At 41.5% G+C, this 18034-nt stretch overlaps 1 protein-coding gene across 1 annotated transcript in view; it reads left to right on the top strand.

Annotated features, from left to right (window-relative positions):
• The window catches only part of LOC118431602 (CUB and sushi domain-containing protein 3-like), a 32453-nt gene that overhangs the window by 1999 nt on the left and 12420 nt on the right, over positions 1-18034 (top strand). The window contains exons 2-11 of the mRNA XM_035842847.1: positions 2182-2361; positions 10668-10844; positions 12396-12575; positions 12988-13164; positions 13585-13764; positions 15126-15302; positions 15491-15670; positions 16372-16548; positions 17105-17281; positions 17512-17810. Of these exons, the coding sequence (XP_035698740.1) occupies positions 2182-2361; positions 10668-10844; positions 12396-12575; positions 12988-13164; positions 13585-13764; positions 15126-15302; positions 15491-15670; positions 16372-16548; positions 17105-17281; positions 17512-17810 (1904 nt within the window). The remainder of the gene's footprint in view (positions 1-2181; positions 2362-10667; positions 10845-12395; positions 12576-12987; positions 13165-13584; positions 13765-15125; positions 15303-15490; positions 15671-16371; positions 16549-17104; positions 17282-17511; positions 17811-18034) is intronic.

Below are 18034 nucleotides of genomic sequence, written 5' to 3'. Positions count from 1 at the left end.
ATTTCAGCAAGAGGATGTCCGCCGTTGACGACCCCAACTAACGGAGCGCTGAATCCTGCCGGACCATACGCATACCCGAACCAGGTTACAGTCACCTGTAACTCGGGATACCAACTGAATGGAGTCTCTCCTTTAACATGTCAAGCTGACGGAACATGGAGCAACACTGTCCCAACATGTGAACGTAAGATGAGTTTGACAAGAAGTGATACTAGCAATTCCTAGCGTAATGCTGCAATGAATTGAGCCCAGGTCAGCGTTAAAAGTTACTGATCAAGACTATTAAACCATTTCAGGTAGACAATGTCCGGCGTTGACGGCCCCAACTAACGGAGCGCGGGCACCACCAACCGGTTCAAACTCCTACCAGGACACGATCACGTTCACCTGTAACTCCGGATATGTCCTGAACGGCGATTCTCCTGTGACGTGCCAAGCTGATGGAACATGGAGCAACCCTGTTCCAACATGCGAACGTAAGACGAGTTGCAAGTTCATAAGCAAGAAATATCCGTCGAGTTGTAACCTTTAGTATACAGGTAGGAAAGGCAGAATGGGAAGTAAATTAGTTGTGTGACTTTTATGTATTGAAGATACTTTGCATACAGGCATAAATCAAAATGTTATTGACAATTTCAGCCAGATCATGTCCGCCTTTGACGACCCCAGCAAACGGAGCGCTGAATCCTCCCGGACCATACGCCTATCCGAACCAGGTAACAGTAACCTGTAACTCGGGATACCAACTGAACGGAGTCTCCCCTTTGACGTGCCAAGCTGACGGAACATGGAGCAACCCTGTCCCCACATGTGAACGTAAGATTATTTGTACAAAAATGATACTAGTAATCACTGATCACTGTCTATTTATCACATTATCTTTACTTAGTTCCAAAAAGTGTTTCAGTCGAAAACTCTTTTAATTACTTTCACACGTGATAATGACACGTTGACACAATGATATCACCTTATTTCACTAGTAATAGGAATTAAGATTGTGTCTATATTAGTGAAAGAATGTGATAGCACCCCTCTATCCCATTACTTTACTAGTAATAGGAAAGGGGTATTATCTTTTAGCGAAAGAATGTGATAGCCCCTCTATCACAAATTATTTCAGTAGGATTAAAAAAACGGTCTGAATTTATGAACACTAGAAAAAAATGTGATAGCACCCTTCTATCACATAATTCACTAGTACACTTATTCAAATAACCGTTCGAAAACAAGTTATGACAACTATTCCAACTATCACGTTTTCTGCCCTACAATACTATTCAGGACTAAATAAATGTGTAAAATAATAGTATAATTCCTGGCGAATCTTTGTCATAAACTAAATCCATAATTACAGACTTCGTGTAATACTAATTTTAGTAAAGGTTGTCAGGTTTGGTGTTTTTTCTAGTATGAGTTATTTAGAGGTTATCTAAAATAGTGTTTAAGTTTCCTGACCAAGATTGTTAAACTATTTCAGGCAGACAATGTCCCGTGTTGACGGCCCCAACTAACGGAGCACGGACGCCCCCTACCGGTTCAAACTCCTACCAGAACACGATCAACTTCAACTGTAACTCGGGATACGTACTGAACGGCGCTACTTCCGCGACATGCCAAGCTGACGGAACATGGAGCAACCCTGTACCAACATGCACACGTGAGACGATTTGCAAGTTAAAAATATCCGTCAAATTATAACCTTAATTTACCGACAGTTCACAGAATGATAAGGAAGGCAGTATTAGGAGCAAAGAAGTTGTCTTACCTTTCTGTATTAAAAAATACTTCACAGGCATAGATCAAATTAAAGATTATTGACAATTTCAGCCAGACCATGTCCAGGCTTGACGGCACCAACTAACGGAGCGCTGAGTTCTCCAGGACCTTACTCCTACCTGAACCAAGTTACAGTCACCTGTAACTCGGGATATGGCTTGAGCGGTGTCTCTCCTTTGACATGCCAAGCAGACGGAACATGGAGCAACCCTGTAGGAACATGCGAACGTAAGACTACTTTCAAGTTGTTGTGTCAATGTCGTGTTTTCTTGTATGTAAATACATTGTAGTAAAGATTGTATCAGAAAGAAGATATAATTGCTAAGCATAGATTCCAATGTTTTGTCAATCGTTAGATTAGAAATGCACACATATCTCTGCAATAAAAGTTCTTGAATATTTCAGCTGACCAATGTTCTACATTGGCGGCCCCAACTAACGGTGCACGGACGCCCCCTACCGGATCCAACTCCTTCCAGGACAGGGTATCGTTCACCTGTAACTCGGGATACGTCCTGAACGGTGCGACTTCTGTGACGTGTCAAGTTGGGGGAACATGGAGTGATCCTGTTCCAACATGCACACGTAAGACGATTCTATTTCAGTTGATATACTATCAATTTGATGGTGGAACATGTATATTTCTTTATTCAAAACATGATAAGACAGACATACAAACATGATAAGACAGACATACATGGTCTTGCAGGCGTCATTTTATTCATGTTAAGTACAAAAATAGATTCCTGAAATGAAAGGTTTTTGACAATTTCAGCCAGAGCGTGCCCGACGTTGACGGCCCCAACTAACGGAGCGCTGAGTCCCAACGGACCTTACGCCTATCCGAACCAGGTTACAGTCACCTGTAACTCTGGGTACCAACTGAACGGAGTCTCTCCTGTGACGTGCCAAGCTGATGGAACATGGAGCAACCCTGTCCCCACATGCACACGTAAGTTGACCTTTCACTAATTGATCTTAAGCTTGGCAATAATGCGTAATTTATCATTCTAAAAATAAATGAATTGAATCATGAAGCAAAAGTATCTCTTAAAGATCAACTTTGGCGTCCTACTGTCTCAAAATTCCTCTGCTGATACGATGGGCCAGGGTCTAATTTGTTTCAACATGTACGGGTAAGACAACTAACAAGTTGACTTATGCTAGTAATGCCCAGTAAGCTTAAACATGCAGACATTCACAAGGTAGTAAAGAGAAAAAAAAACTTTTCTTTTTCTAGAAAAAAACAAACAAAACGAAGAGGCATAGATAATAATGCGTGGTTTGCATCTATAGACCAGGAATAGATAGTCTGTAATAAACTATTACAATTACAGCTAGACCATGTCCAGGGCTGACGGCCCCAACTAACGGAGCGCTGAGTCCTACAGGACCATACTCCTACCCGAACCAGGTAACAGTTACCTGTAACTCGGGATACAACCTGAACGGAGTCTCTCCTGTGACGTGCCAAGCTGATGGAACATGGAGCAACCCTGTACCAACATGCGAAAGTAAGACGACTTGCAAGTTGGTATATGGTAATAATATCACTCAGAAAGTAGTATATACGTAGTAAAGGTGGTGTACCAAAAAGCAGTTTATCAGCCCAAAAACAGTTACTTAAGAAACTGGATATGAGTTTGGAAACGGTACCGGTCTTTTCTTTGTATCATGGCACCCGGTGGAAGTATAGGAGTTGAAAATGAATGTTAAAGCTACGTCGATGATTGGTTACTTGTAATTAGATACGCCAAAAAGCAATCCATAATGCAACTGTACATAATTAAGGAATATCTTATTGCCTCGATAGCTAACCTCTAAAGTACAGATAATATTAGAAAGAAATTACCCTTTTCAGAATATGATTCATAAGTATAGACTAGGAGGTGTTCTGTGCATCGTCATATCAGAAAAGCATATCTCCACAATAAAAGTTTTTGAACATTTCAGGTGACCAATGTCCGACGTTGGCGGCCCCAACTAACGGAGCACGAACGCCCCCTACCGGATCCAACTCCTTCCAGCAAACGGTATCGTTCACCTGTAACTCGGGATACGTACTGAACGGTGCGAATACCGTGACGTGCCAAGCTGGGGGAACATGGAGTGACCCTGTTCCAACATGCACGCGTAAGACTATATCTTTACTATTAATAGCCATATTTATATTTCAGCCATACCATAGGTATGGTGAAATATATTGTATTCGTAATTATATTTCAGCCATACCATAGGTATGGTGAAATATATTGTATTCGTAATGTTTCTTTCTTTCTTTCTTTCTTTCTTTCTCCTGTCAAATCTTCAGAACACGGTATCTCCGTTGTTCCTCAACCGAATGACTTGAAATTTGGTACAAGGGTAGAGTGGGCCAATACCCTCGGACGTTTTTTTCATTTTTTCCATATCTGTCTCTTAAATGATTTTATTAAGGTTTTTTGGTCATCTTAAGACCAAAATTGTATATTTGGGCCCCCTGTACCCTGGTATTACAACCAAATGAGCTGAAATTTGACAGAGATGTGCCTTGATAATGCCCCCATATAAATTCGATAACACTTTTGGTGTACAGTACAACAAAATGCTTATTTTTGCGATTTTTTTACCAATTTTTGACCAAAAAAGGACACTTTTTGCCCCTGTACCCTGGTATTACAACCAAATGAGCTGAAATTTGACAGAGATGTGCATTGATAATGCCCCCATATAAATTCAATAACACTTTTGGTGTACAGTACAGCAAAATGCTTATTTTTGCGATTTTTTTACCAATTTTTGACCAAAAAAGGACACTTTTGGCTCCTGTACCTTGGTATTGCAACCGAATGAGCTGAAATTTGACACAGATGTGCCTTGATAATCCCTTCATATAAATTCAATAACACTTTTGGTGTACAGTGCAACAAAATGCTTATTTTTGCGATTTTTGGCCAATTTTTGACTAAAAAAGGACACTTTTGGCTCCTGTACCCTGGTATTACAATTAAATGACCTGAAATTTGGTATAGATAGGCATTAGATACTTGGTAACAAGATTCAAGTAAAATTTTTGACATAAACAACTTTAAAATGATTAATTTTGGCACTTTTCTGAGGGAAAATTTGTTTTCTTTGGCCTCCTGACGTGACCTTCCGTGACCCCGCACAGAGCCACACCTGTGTGTGTCAGCCGGAGAGTTAATTGAATCAAAGACCTAGCCAATCAGCGAAGAGGAGGCCAAAGGCTAATTAATATTCATAAGCGGGGCCTCATGATCCCGTATATAGCAGTGTTCCCGCCAGGGGGAGCGAAGCCCGCCTAAGGCTCTCGCATTTTAGACTATTCAGAAGGCTTTATATTGTATCAGTTCTTAGGGGCATATCTATGATAATCGCAGCAGTCACTTAACTTCTCTTCAGGAGTTTAGCGTAACACTATTTCATGTCAAACCGTCAAAGGCAACTAAAAACAAACTTTAACGTTACTGAGTTCAACAGTACTTATATCTTGTTATCCGAAGTTGAAACGCTAGCGATGGTATTTTCGCTGCGCTGTTACGTTAGCTCCGTGCGACTGTTGTTGACGGTCTTATAACGGTATATTTTGCACCCCTGTACCCTGGTATGAGTAACATTTGGTATAGATAGGCATAATTAATGGTTCAGCCAATCAGCGAAGAGGAAAGCGAAGACTAATCAATATTCGGGAGCGGGACCACACAATACGTTAACTTGAAGACTCAGGCCGTACAGACTTCTCGCCAGGATTTTTTCAAAGCGTCGGACAGGGGTCCGGGGGCCGCCGAATGTCCCTGGCGGGGTCCAGGGGCAGGGCCACTGTGGGGGGGACCCAGGTGGGCGAAGCCCCCCCGGAAGCTCTTGCATTTTAGACTATTGAGAAGGCTTCTTTTATCAGTTTTTTAGGGCCATATCTACGATAATCGTAGCAGTCACTTACTTCTCTTCAGCAGTTTGACTTTAAAATATTTCGGGTCAAAGCTTCAAAGACAACTAAAACCTCATAAACAACAAACTTTACTTAGGCTAGCTCAACAGTATACAAAAAATATTGTACGGGTTGCCATCCTTAGTTGAAGCGCTTATTTATAGCGCTAGTATCTTCGCTGCGCCATTAGCCGCCATGCGACTTTTGTTGACGGTCTGATATCCCTACGTCGCCGCCTCGCTGATATTCCCACGGACATGCATCAAGAAAAATACCCAGCAAAAAACGCTGTTCTGCGTCAAATTCTATTCTATAAAACATGTGGGACTCAGTTTTACAGTCTAAATATTTTGTAGAAGCACCGCTGTAGGAAAGAAGGTCCAAGCGATGTAAAACATCACGTAGCATGAAGTTCGCTGTCAACTGGCACACAGCACATGACTGTTTGAAACTCTAAGTCTAATCAACAGCCATGTTTGATTGATAGCCGGCGGTCCTTTGATGAAGTCGGCGAAAGGTGCGTTAGTTAGAAAATCTGCGTTTAGTTTTGATACGTAATTATAAGTTAGACAGTGGCGAGAATGATTATTTTCTCATCAATATTTCTCTTCAGAATTATTTGAACTTAATTGTACATCTAAACAATTGGCTTACCTGTGCAATGTTTATATGATTAATGATCAGTGTACTGTAATCATGTGTAACGTATGGCTCCTAGTCAATAGATCAGCATTTTCTCTATAGTGACCACCTGTCTATAGTGGCCACATTTCCTAGTGCTGTTGTTGTTTGACATAAACTTTGAACATTTAAATTGTAAGTAACTTTAAACTGCCAGAGTTTCAGCCCAATAAAACACTCTCAGCGCCAGGGTATGAACAGACTGACCAGACAGACGAAAATAAATCCTCGAACAAGGTTCAATCGTATCTTCCGGGTCTGGCAGGAAGTTGTTAAACTAAAATAAGAAAAGGCTCGATGGCTGATTGCATACAAAGTAAAACAGTTTAACAGTTTTACAGCTTGAAGAAAACAAACGCTCCTACAGTACCTGCACCTGCTTGATAATTATTAAATCGTATGCCCTACTTGAATAAAAAAAGTTCACTGCAATAATAAATGTACCCACATCACAAGGAGCTTATACTTTTTTAAACTTACACCTAGTTATTGTACTGAAAATTGTTAATGACATTACATGAAGTCATTCAACAATTTTCAGTCATGATGAAAATTTTCTGAATGGAAGGTGTGATTATTGTCATTTTCTGAAAAATAGAAGCAAGCTCTGTTTTTACCTGGAATCAATTCACAATACCAGTCCACTTTGGGGGATAATGTACTGTTAAGAGGATGTTCCATTTTTGCGCAGTGGTGATTTGGAACAGTCCAACGTTGCGTGGGAAGGGGTATGGCTGAAATATGCTGTATTTGCTCTTAAGCAAATGTCGGCCTTTCTAGTGTTTCTTTCTTTCTTTCTCCTGTCAAATCTTCAGAACACGGTATCTCCGTTGTTCCTCAACCGAATGACTTGAAATTTGGCACAAGGGTAGAGTGGGCCAATACCCTCGGGCGTTTTTTTCATTTTTTTCATATCTGTCTCTTAAATGATTTTATTAAGGTTTTTTGGTCATCTTAAGACCAAAACTGTATATTTGGGCCCCCTGTACCCTGGTATTATAACCGAATGAGCTGAAATTTGGCACAGATGTGCCTTGATAAGTCCCCCATATAGATTCAATATCAGTTTTGGTGTACAGTACAACAAAATGCTTATTTTTGCGATTTTTTTACCAATTTTTGACCAAAAAAGGACACTTTTGGCCCCTGTACCCTGGTATTACAACCAAATGAGCTGAAATTTGACAGAGATGTGCCTTGATAATGCCCCCATATAAATTCAATAACACTTTTGGTGTACAGTACAACAAAATGCTTATTTTTGCGATTTTTTGACCAATTTTTGACCAAAAAAGGACACTTTTGGCTCCTGTACCTTGGTATTGCAACCGAATGAGCTGAAATTTGACACAGATGTGCCTTGATAATCCCTTCATATAAATTCAATAACACTTTTGGTGTACAGTGCAACAAAATGCTTATTTTTGCGATTTTTGGCCAATTTTTAACCAAAAAAGGACACTTTTGGCTCCTGTACCCTGGTATTACAATTAAATGACCTGAAATTTGGTATAGATAGGCATTAGATACTTGGTAACAAGATTCAAGTAAAATTTTTGACATAAACAACTTTAAAATGATTAATTTTGGCACTTTTCTGAGGGGAAATTTGTTTTCTTTTGGCCTCCTGACGTGACCTTCCGTGACCCCGCACAGAGCCACACCTGTGCGCGTCAGCCGGAGAGTTAATTGAATCAAAGACCTAGCCAATCAGCGAAGAGGAGGCCAAAGGCTAATTAATATTCATAAGCGGGGCCTCATGATCCCGTATATAGCAGTGTTCCCGCCAGGGGGAGCAAAGCCCGCCTAAGGCTCTCGCATTTTAGACTATTCAGAAGGCTTTATATTGTATCAGTTCTTAGGGGCATATCTATGATAATCGCAGCAGTCACTTAACTTCTCTTCAGGAGTTTAGCGTAACACTGTTTCAGGTCAAACCGTCAAAGGCAACTAAAAACAAACTTTAACGTTACTGAGTTCAACAGTACTTATAACTTGTTATCCGAAGTTGAAACGCTAGCGATGGTATTTTCGCTGCGCTGTTAGCTCCGTGCGACTGTTGTTGACGGTCTTATAACGGTATATTTTGCACCCCTGTACCCTGGTATGAGTAACATTTGGTATAGATAGGCATAATATAGTTGGTAAAATGATCCAAGTAAAATTTTTGGCATAAAGTACTGTAAAAGGCTTAATTACAGCACTTTTTTTAGGGCAAATTGGTTTTCTTTCGTTCTCCATGCCGTGACCTTTCGGACGTTCACCCCACAGAGCCGACATCTGCACCTGCGTCTAGCCGGCAGGAAGAGTTAATTCAATTAATGGTTCAGCCAATCAGCGAAGAGGAAAGCGAAGGCTAATTAATATTCATAAGCGGGACCACACAATACGTTAACTTGAAGACTCAGGCCGTACAGACTTCTCGCCAGGATTTTTTCAAAGCGTCGGACAGGGGTCCGGGGGCCGCCGAATGTCCCTGGCGGGGTCCAGGGGCAGGGCCACTGTGGGGGGGACCCAGGTGGGCGAAGCCCCCCCGGAAGCTCTTGCATTTTAGGCTATTGAGAAGGCTTCTTTTATCAGTTTTTTTAGGGCCATATCTACGATAATCGTAGCAGTCACTTATTTCTCTTCAGCAGTTTGACTTTAAAATATTTCGGGTCAAAGCTTCAAAGACAACTAAAACCTCATAAACAACAAACTTTACTTAGCTCAACAGTATACAAAAATATTGTACGGGTTGCCATCCTTAGTTGAAGCGCTTATTTATAGCGCTAGTATCTTCGCTGCGCCGTTAGCCGCCGTGCGACTTTTGTTGTTTTGACTTGTGCGCCTCGCTGATATTCCCACGGACATGTTTCAAAAAAAATACCCAGCAAAAAACGCTGTTCTGCGTCAAATTCTATTCTATAAAACTCAGTGTTACAGTCTAAATATTTTGTAGAAGCACCGCTGTAGGAAAGAAGGTCCAAGCAATGTAAAACATCACGTAGCATGAAGTTCGCTGTCAACTGGCACACAGCACATGACTGTTTGAAACTCTAAGTCTAATCAACAGCCGTGTTTGATTGATAGCCGGCGGTCCTATGATGAATTCGGCGAAAGGTGCGTTAGTTAGAAAATCTGCGTTTAGTTTTGATACGTAATTATAAGTTAGACAGTGGCGAGAATGATTATTTTCTCATCAATATTTCTCTTCAGAATTATTTGAACTTAATTGTACATCTAAACAATTGGCTTACCTGTGCAATGTTTATATGATTAATGATCAGTGTACTGAAATCATGTGTAACGTATGGCTCCTAGTCAATAGATCAGCATTTTCTCTATAGTGACCACCTGTCTATAGTGGCCACATTTCCTAGTGCTGTTGTTGTTTGGCATAAACTTTGAACATTTAAATTGTTAGTAACTTTAAACTGCCAGAGTTTCAGCCCAATAAAACACTCTCAGCGCCAGGGTATGAACAGACTGACCAGACAGACGAAAATAAATCCTCGAACAAGGTTCAATCGTATCTTCCGGGTCTGGCAGGAAGTTGTTAAACTAAAATAAGAATAGGCTCGATGGTTGATTGCATACAAAGTAAAACAGTTTAACAGTTTTACAGCTTGAAGAAAACAAACGCTCCTACAGTACCGGCACCTGCTTGATAATTATTAAATCGTATGCCCTACTTGAATAAAAAAAGTTCCTTGCAATAATAAATGTACCCACATCACAAGGAGCTTATACTTTTTTAAACTTACACCTAGTTATCGTACTGAAAATTGTTAATGACATTACATGAAGTCATTCAACAATTTTCAGTCATGATGAAAATTTTCTGAATGGAAGGTGTGATTATTGTCATTTTCTGAAAAATAGAAGCAAGCTCTGTTTTTACCTGGAGTCAATTCACAATACCAGTCCACTTTGGGGGATAATGTACTGTTAAGAGGATGTTCCATTTTTGCGCAGGGGTGATTTGGAACAGTCCAATGTTGCGTGGGAAGGGGTATGGCTGAAATATGCTGTATTTGCTCTTAAGCAAATGTCGGCCTTTCTAGTTATTATCAATCTTCACTGAATTTTGATTAACATGTACGTAGGCTACACACGTCGAATGAGTTTTGATCAAGATGATATTAGCCACCAACGTCAAATGTTAGTTTGATGGTAGAACATACACATTTATCTTTCTTTTTTCAAAATATGATAAAACAGGCATAGGTTTAGATCATCGTTTTGTTCATGTTAAGTACTGAAACAGTTGCCCAAAATTGGATGTTATTAAACATTTCAGCCAGAGCATGTCCGGCGTTGACGACCCCAACTAACGGAGCGCTGAGTCCTCCCGGACCTTACTCCTACCAGGACACTGTAACGTTCACGTGTGACACAGGACACCAACTGAACGGAGTCTCTCCTGTGACGTGTCAAGCTGACGGAACATGGAGCAACCCTGTCCCAACATGCGAACGTAAGATGATTTTGAAAAAAAAAATGATACTAGCAATTCCTAGTATCGTTGAAACTACATAACCTTGCCCTCTTCAATATGAGATTGATAAGCACAGATTAAAACACGTAGTTGTGTGCATGTTCAAAAGACAAATAGTACATATTTTCACAATGAAAGGTTCTTTAACATTTCAGCCGGACAATGCCCGACATTGGCGGCCCCAACTAACGGTGCACGGACGCCCCCTACCGGATCGAACACGTTTCAGGACACGGTATCGTTCACCTGTAACTCGGGATACACACTCAACGGTGCAACTACCTCGACGTGTCAAGCTGGAGGGACATGGAGTGATCCTGTTCCTACATGCACGCGTAAGACTATACCATTTACAAGCAATATCCATTGAATTTCAGTATACATGTACGTAGGATGCACACGTCGAATGAGTTTCTAGTTGATATACGCCACCAATGCCAATTCAACGGTAGAATAGACACATTTATCATAAGACTGGCATAGTTTGTAAGCGTCGTTTTAGTCATGTTAAATACAGAAATAGTTCCCCGACATATAAGTTTATTGATTATTTCAGCCAGATCCTGTCCGGCGTTGACGACCCCAACTAACGGAGCACTGAGTTCTCCCGGACCGTACGTCTACCCGAACCAGGTTGCAGTCACCTGTAACCCGGGATACCAACTGAACGGAGTCTCTCCTCTGACATGCCAAGCTGATGGAACATGGAGCAATCCAGTCCCAGCATGCACACGTAAGATAACATTCGACTTATCGATCTTTGTAACGATGCGTAATTTATACACCTAAACATAAATGAATTGAATCGACTTAAAGCATCTTTCAGGTGTCCTATTTTCTAATTTGAAGGTACCGTTCAAATTATTCATAATCATGTTTCTTCAAGCAACACGATGTACGTTCGGAACGGCTCTGTTGATACGACGTATCATGGTCTAGTCTGTTCCAACATGCACTTGTAAGACGACTTGCAAGTTGATATATGTTAGTAATGTCCAGTGAACTTAAAGCATTCATACATTCACCAGATAATAAAAACAAAACAAAAAGAATCGAACTCCAGAACATGTTCTTATTCTAGACATAATAGGGAGGTAGGGATTGATATGCGTGGTTTTGTACACCCACAGTATAGAGAGAGATATTTGTAATATGTTATTGGCTATTTCAGCGAGACCATGCCCGGCATTGACAACCCCAACTAACGGAGCACTGAGTCCTCCTGGACCGTACTCTTACCAGAACCAGGTTACAGTCACCTGTAACTCGGGATACCAACTAAACGGAGTCTCCCCTGTGACGTGCCAAGCTGACGGAACATGGAGCAACCCTGTCCCAACATGTGAACGTAAGACGACTTGCAAGTTGGTACATGTCAGCAATGTCAATCGAATTGTAATATGTAAAGATAGTATCAGAAAAATCCCCCTTCAAAATATGATTGATAAGCATTGATTAAAATACGTTGTTTTGTGCATCTTCAGAGCTGGAATTCATAGCCAGGCAATAAAAGGTTCTTGAATATTTTAGCTGGACAATGTCCGACGTTGGCGGCCCCAACTAACGGTGCACGGACGCCCCCTACCGGATCCAACTCCTTTCAGAACAGGGTGTCGTTCACCTGTAACTCTGGATACGTCCTGAACGGTGCGACTACCGTGACGTGCCAAGCTGACGGAACATGGAGTGATTCTGTTCCTACATGCACGCGTAAGAAGATTCCATTTTTAGATGATTTCAAATATCAATTTCAATTGAATTACAGTTTACATGTACGAAGAATGCATACGTCGAATGAGTTGTCGAGTGGAACAGGCTGCCGGGGCACACTGCCCAGGCCCCGTCAGTCGAGGCCTTTAAGGCCGGTTTGGCTGCCTTGCCCTAATACGCACGCCCCCCCCCCCCCCCACCTCCGGGGACACCCTAGTGGGGTTTTTCGAGGGTAACGAAGACGAAGAGTTCTAATTTGAGATATGCTATGTGAATTGAATGTTTGAATTGACACATTTACTTTTCTTTATTCTACACATGGTAATTTAGGCATAGCTTCAAATGTATCGTTTTGTTCACGTTAAATACAGAAATACATCCGCTATTGATGAAATGTTATTGACCATTTCAGCCAGACCATGTCCGGCGTTGACGACTCCAGCGAACGGAGCGCTAAGTCCTCCTGGACCATACTCTTACCAGGACATGGTAACGTTCTCCTGTGACAGGGGATACCAACTGAACGGGGTCTCTCCTGTGACGTGCCAAGCTGATGGAACATGGAGCAACCCTGTCCCAACATGCGAACGTAAGACGATTTGCAAGTTGGCATATACTAGCTATGTCATTAGAAAAGTAACGTTAGTATGTAAATAGTAAAGATAGTCCGTCAAATATGCAGCTAGTTAGTAACTAAAACAAGTCTCTCCGTCAACTAGATATGACTTTAAAACGGACTTTTGATAGCGATAAAAGGTAAAGCTACGTCGATGGCGGTTAGACAAGTGATTTGATATGGCGAGAAGCAGTCACTAAAACAACTGAATATGATTTTGGAGTATCTTATTACTTGATGTCTAACTTTCTTCGAAGTAAAGATAGTATGAGAAAGAAATTGCATGACGTTATAATATACGTTTCATAAGCATAGATTAAAAGGTGTTGTTTTGTGTATTTTTAGAACAGAAATATTACATATATCCGCAACAAAAGTTCTTGAATATTTTAGCCGGACAATGTCCGACGTTGGCGGCCCCAACTAACGGTGCACGTACGCCTCCTACTGGATCCAACTCCTTCCAGCAGACGGTATCGTTCACATGTAACTCGGGATACACACTGAACGGTGCGACCAGCGTGGCATGCCAAGCTGACGGAACATGGAGTGATCCTGTTCCAACATGCACACGTAAGACGATTTAGGATTCCATTTGGTATTTGGTTTATACACTCTCAATTTCCATTGAATTTCGGTATACATACACATAGGACGCAGACGTCAAATGGCTTTCTAGTTGATACATGCTAATGTGAATTGAAAGGTAGTATAGACATGTTTACCTTCCCTTTTTCAAAACATTACAAGACAAGAAAGGTTTCAAATGAATCGTTTTCATTCATGTTAAGTATAGAAATAGGTCTTAGAAATAAAATGTTATTAACCATTGCAGCCAGATCATGTCCGGGGTTGACGACACCAATTAACGGAGCGCTGAGTCCTGCCGGACCATACGCCTACCCGAACCAGGTTACAGTCACCTGTAACTCGGGATACCAACTGAACGGAGTCTCTCCTGTGAGGTGCCAAGCTGACGGAACATGGAGCAACCCTGTTGGGACATGCACAGGTAAGATGACTTGCAAGTTGGTATATGCTAGCAATGTTCTATGAACTAATTGCATGGAGACATTCACCAGATAATAAAGAGAAAAACAGAAGCAAGCTCCACAACTTTTGCCTAATTTAAACATAATATGCGTGGATTTTTGTACACTTACAGTACAGAGAGAGATGCCTGTAAAGGTTAAGGTTACTTATTGACAATTTCAGCCAGAGCATGTCCACCGTTGTCGACCCCAGCCAACGGAGCGCTGAGTCCTCCCGGACCATACGCCTACCCGAATCAGGTTACAGTCACCTGTAACTCAGGACACCAACTAAACGGAGTCTCTCCTGTGACGTGCCAAGCTGACGGAACATGGAGCAACCCTGTCCCAACATGCGAACGTAAGACGACTTCATATTTGCTATATGTCAGCAATGTCAATCGAATCATAAGAGGTAATTAAGAATAGTAAATATAGTAACAGAGATAAATTTCAAGACATTTCCCTTATCAAATAGGATTGATAAACGTAAATTAAAAGGTATTGTTTTGTGCATCTTTAGAACATAATTTTTGTCTCTGCAAAACATTTCAGCCAGACAATGTTCGACTTTGCCGGCCCCAAGTAACGGAGCACGAACGCCCCCTACCGGATCGAACTCCTTCGGGAATACAGTATCGTTCACCTGTAACACGGGATACACACTGAACGGTGCGAATACCGTGACGTGCCAAGCCGGGGGAACATGGAGTGATCCTGTTCCAACTTGCACACGTAAGACGATTCAATAGTTTGGTTGATATTAACTGTTGATGTCAATATAGTATAGAATAGACACATTTACCTTTCTTTTTTTAAACACGATAAGACATGCATAGTTTTGAAGGCGTCGTTTTTTTTTCGAGATAGAATCATAAGAATGAATGTTACTGACAATTTCAGCGCGACCATGTCCGGGGTTGTCGGCCCCAACTAACGGAGCGCTGAGTCCCCCCGGACCATACTCCTACCCGAACCAGGTTTTAGTCAACTGTAACCCGGGATATCAACTCAACGGAGTCTCTACTGTGACGTGCCAAGCTGATGGAACATGGAGCAATACTGTTGGAACATGCACACGTAAGACGACTTTAAAGTAATACATGCTTGCAATGTTCATCGAGTTGCAGTGTACAGATATTAACGAAGAGTAAAATAAGAAGGAAATGTTGCTATCTTACTTTATTAAAAGATGGTAGACCTTTTTAGGCATAGATTCAACTTGTTGCAAAATATGTGCATAACGTAATGGTTATTGACTATTTCAGCCAGGCAGTGTCCCGCGTTGACATCCCCAACTAACGGAGCACGGACGCCCCCTACCGGTTCAAACAACTACCAGAACAGGATCACGTTCACATGTGACACAGGATACCAACTGAACGGAGTCTCTCCTGTGACGTGCCAAGCTGACGGAACATGGAGTAACCCTGCCCCAACATGCACACGTAAGATGAGTTTGGCACTGATAGACACAAACAATTTCAAGTTGTAGTTTTTAAACTTCCGCAGTATAGTAGTGAGAGGAACAGAATGATGGCGACTCTGGATACTAGAATACGAAGCTCGGTAAACAAACTTCAAGTGCACCAGCCCACCTCCCGATAAATGCTTGCGAACTGAACGGATCCTCTGATGTTAATTTCCAAGCAGATCCTACGGTAGCATAAAATCGTATATCAAAAGCTGGCAAAGGAGTGTAGCCCGCCTAGGAGTGTTCATTGACAACCAAAGTCGTTGTTTTGTACATCTTGTGCTATCGTAGGATCTACAATGGCGACTATATTGTGACGTGTCAGGCGGGCCAATCATAAAGTGTAGCTATTCATATAATATGTGTTTGAAATTGGTATTTGAAGAAATGTGTATGAAATTTTACTTTCTACGTACCTCTGCACCAGGTATTGTATCAGATGGTAATAGCGTATCATCTAAATGACAAGTTCTCTTGGACTAACAGCCAGTCATTATTGATATAAGAAATCGCTTGCTCTATCTCAAAACATAATTCCAAAACCTGATTCCAAAATGTTTAGCGACTCACTGACTTAGAGCAAAAAGACATAGGAGCTGTAAGACATCGTATATTATAGAAACGTACGCGTACATTTTGAAATTATTCATGACCGTACTTTTATCTTCGCTTTAGTTCAGGAATGCCGGATGTTGACGGCCCCAGCAAACGGAGCTCTGACTCCTGCCGGAAGGAACTCCTACCAGGACGTGGTGACGTTCACCTGTAACCGGGGATACGAACTGAACGGGGTCTCCAGTGTCACGTGCCAGGCAGACGGAACATGGAATGGCCCTATTCCAAGATGCCAACGTAAGATTTTGGATAACGTTGAATTCTATGAAAAGGAACATGTCATTACATATTTTGCTCCATGGGATATCATCTGTGTTGGTAATAATAAGTAGCACACGGCTAGACTTTCTTCCAACACAGAGGTATACACGGATCAAATCTGTATCGACCGTTGCCGCCTTCTTCAGGATCAATGCTGATGACTCAGAACGTAAACTCGCGAGAGTTAAAGACACGTGGTTGTATTGACAAGGAATCTTGTGGATACGTGACGTCAAACTCCCTTGTACTTTTGTCCTATTGCTGACGTCACGTATCGGCAAGATCACGTGTCAAAGAAGATCACGCGTAACTCTCGCGAGGTCACGTTTGAAGTGATCGGTCATCAGTACTGATCCTCAAGAATGTGAATGTGGTCATTGAAATTTTGATCCATATATACCTTTATGTTGTTTAAAGTTCACATATGGATTTTACTCTTGTCAAGTCAATAGTATTAAATTAATTTTCCAGTGCAAATTTTACGTTACGAAATGAAAAAAAAAATAGTTATTGACACCGTTTGTTGATCTAGCTCTCCAGTGTCAGCCATTGACGGCTCCAGCATTTGGAACGTTGCGTCCTCTAGGCGCCACCTCATTTCAAGACCAGGTCCAGTTCACTTGCAACGAGAGGTACGAACTGAGTGGAGCATCCAGTGCCACCTGCCAAGCTGACCAAACATGGAGTAATCCTGTGCCAACTTGCAGAGGTACGTACGCAGGAATTAAAATTGAAGTCGAGTGTTCACATGTCACCAACATTGGCAAAATCTTCACCAATATTCTAATCACCTTCTATAGCTCTATCTCTCTCTCTCTTAAGGCAACAATACTCAAGCATGACACTAGACTACTATACATAACCATTATGCATATGGATGCATTTATAAAACGCATGATATGCATATCATTTATTCGTGTTTGTCCATGTTTTCTGTAGTGCCGTCCTGTGACCGCCTGGACGTTGAGGGCTGGGATTTAGTTTTCCTTCTGGACAGCTCTGGTAGCGTGGATCAGTCCTTTCTCGCCGAAAAGAGCTTCACCAGAGATACTATTGACATGCTGATAAACAGCGACGGTGTCACCCGTATCGGGCTGGTGCAGTACAACGATAATCAACAGACCGCTTTCAATCTGAACCAGCACCAGACAAAGGCTGATGTCCTGGCTGCCGTTGACAACATTGGCCATCTAGGTGGGGGCACCTACACGGGAAGGGCAATCCACTATGCTAGACAGGTTCGAATCGCATTATTCTTAATTAATTAATGTACTGGCTATATTTAAACCATACGACAGGTATTGGTTGAAATATCTTGATTTTCCAGATGTTTCCTCTTCTTCTTCTCCTGTAAACTTTTAAAATCAATTCATCTCCGTCATTGGGTTAAATGACCTGAAATTTGGCACAACGATAGAGTGGAACAATACACAAGTGCCTGTTTAGTTACTGATTGTATTTC

This window comes from Branchiostoma floridae, chromosome 2 (genome assembly GCF_000003815.2).
Source record: "Branchiostoma floridae strain S238N-H82 chromosome 2, Bfl_VNyyK, whole genome shotgun sequence".
Lineage (NCBI taxonomy): Eukaryota > Metazoa > Chordata > Leptocardii > Amphioxiformes > Branchiostomatidae > Branchiostoma > Branchiostoma floridae.
The sequence above is the reverse complement of the archived record's forward strand: the minus strand, read 5'-3'. Positions and strand labels throughout refer to the sequence as shown.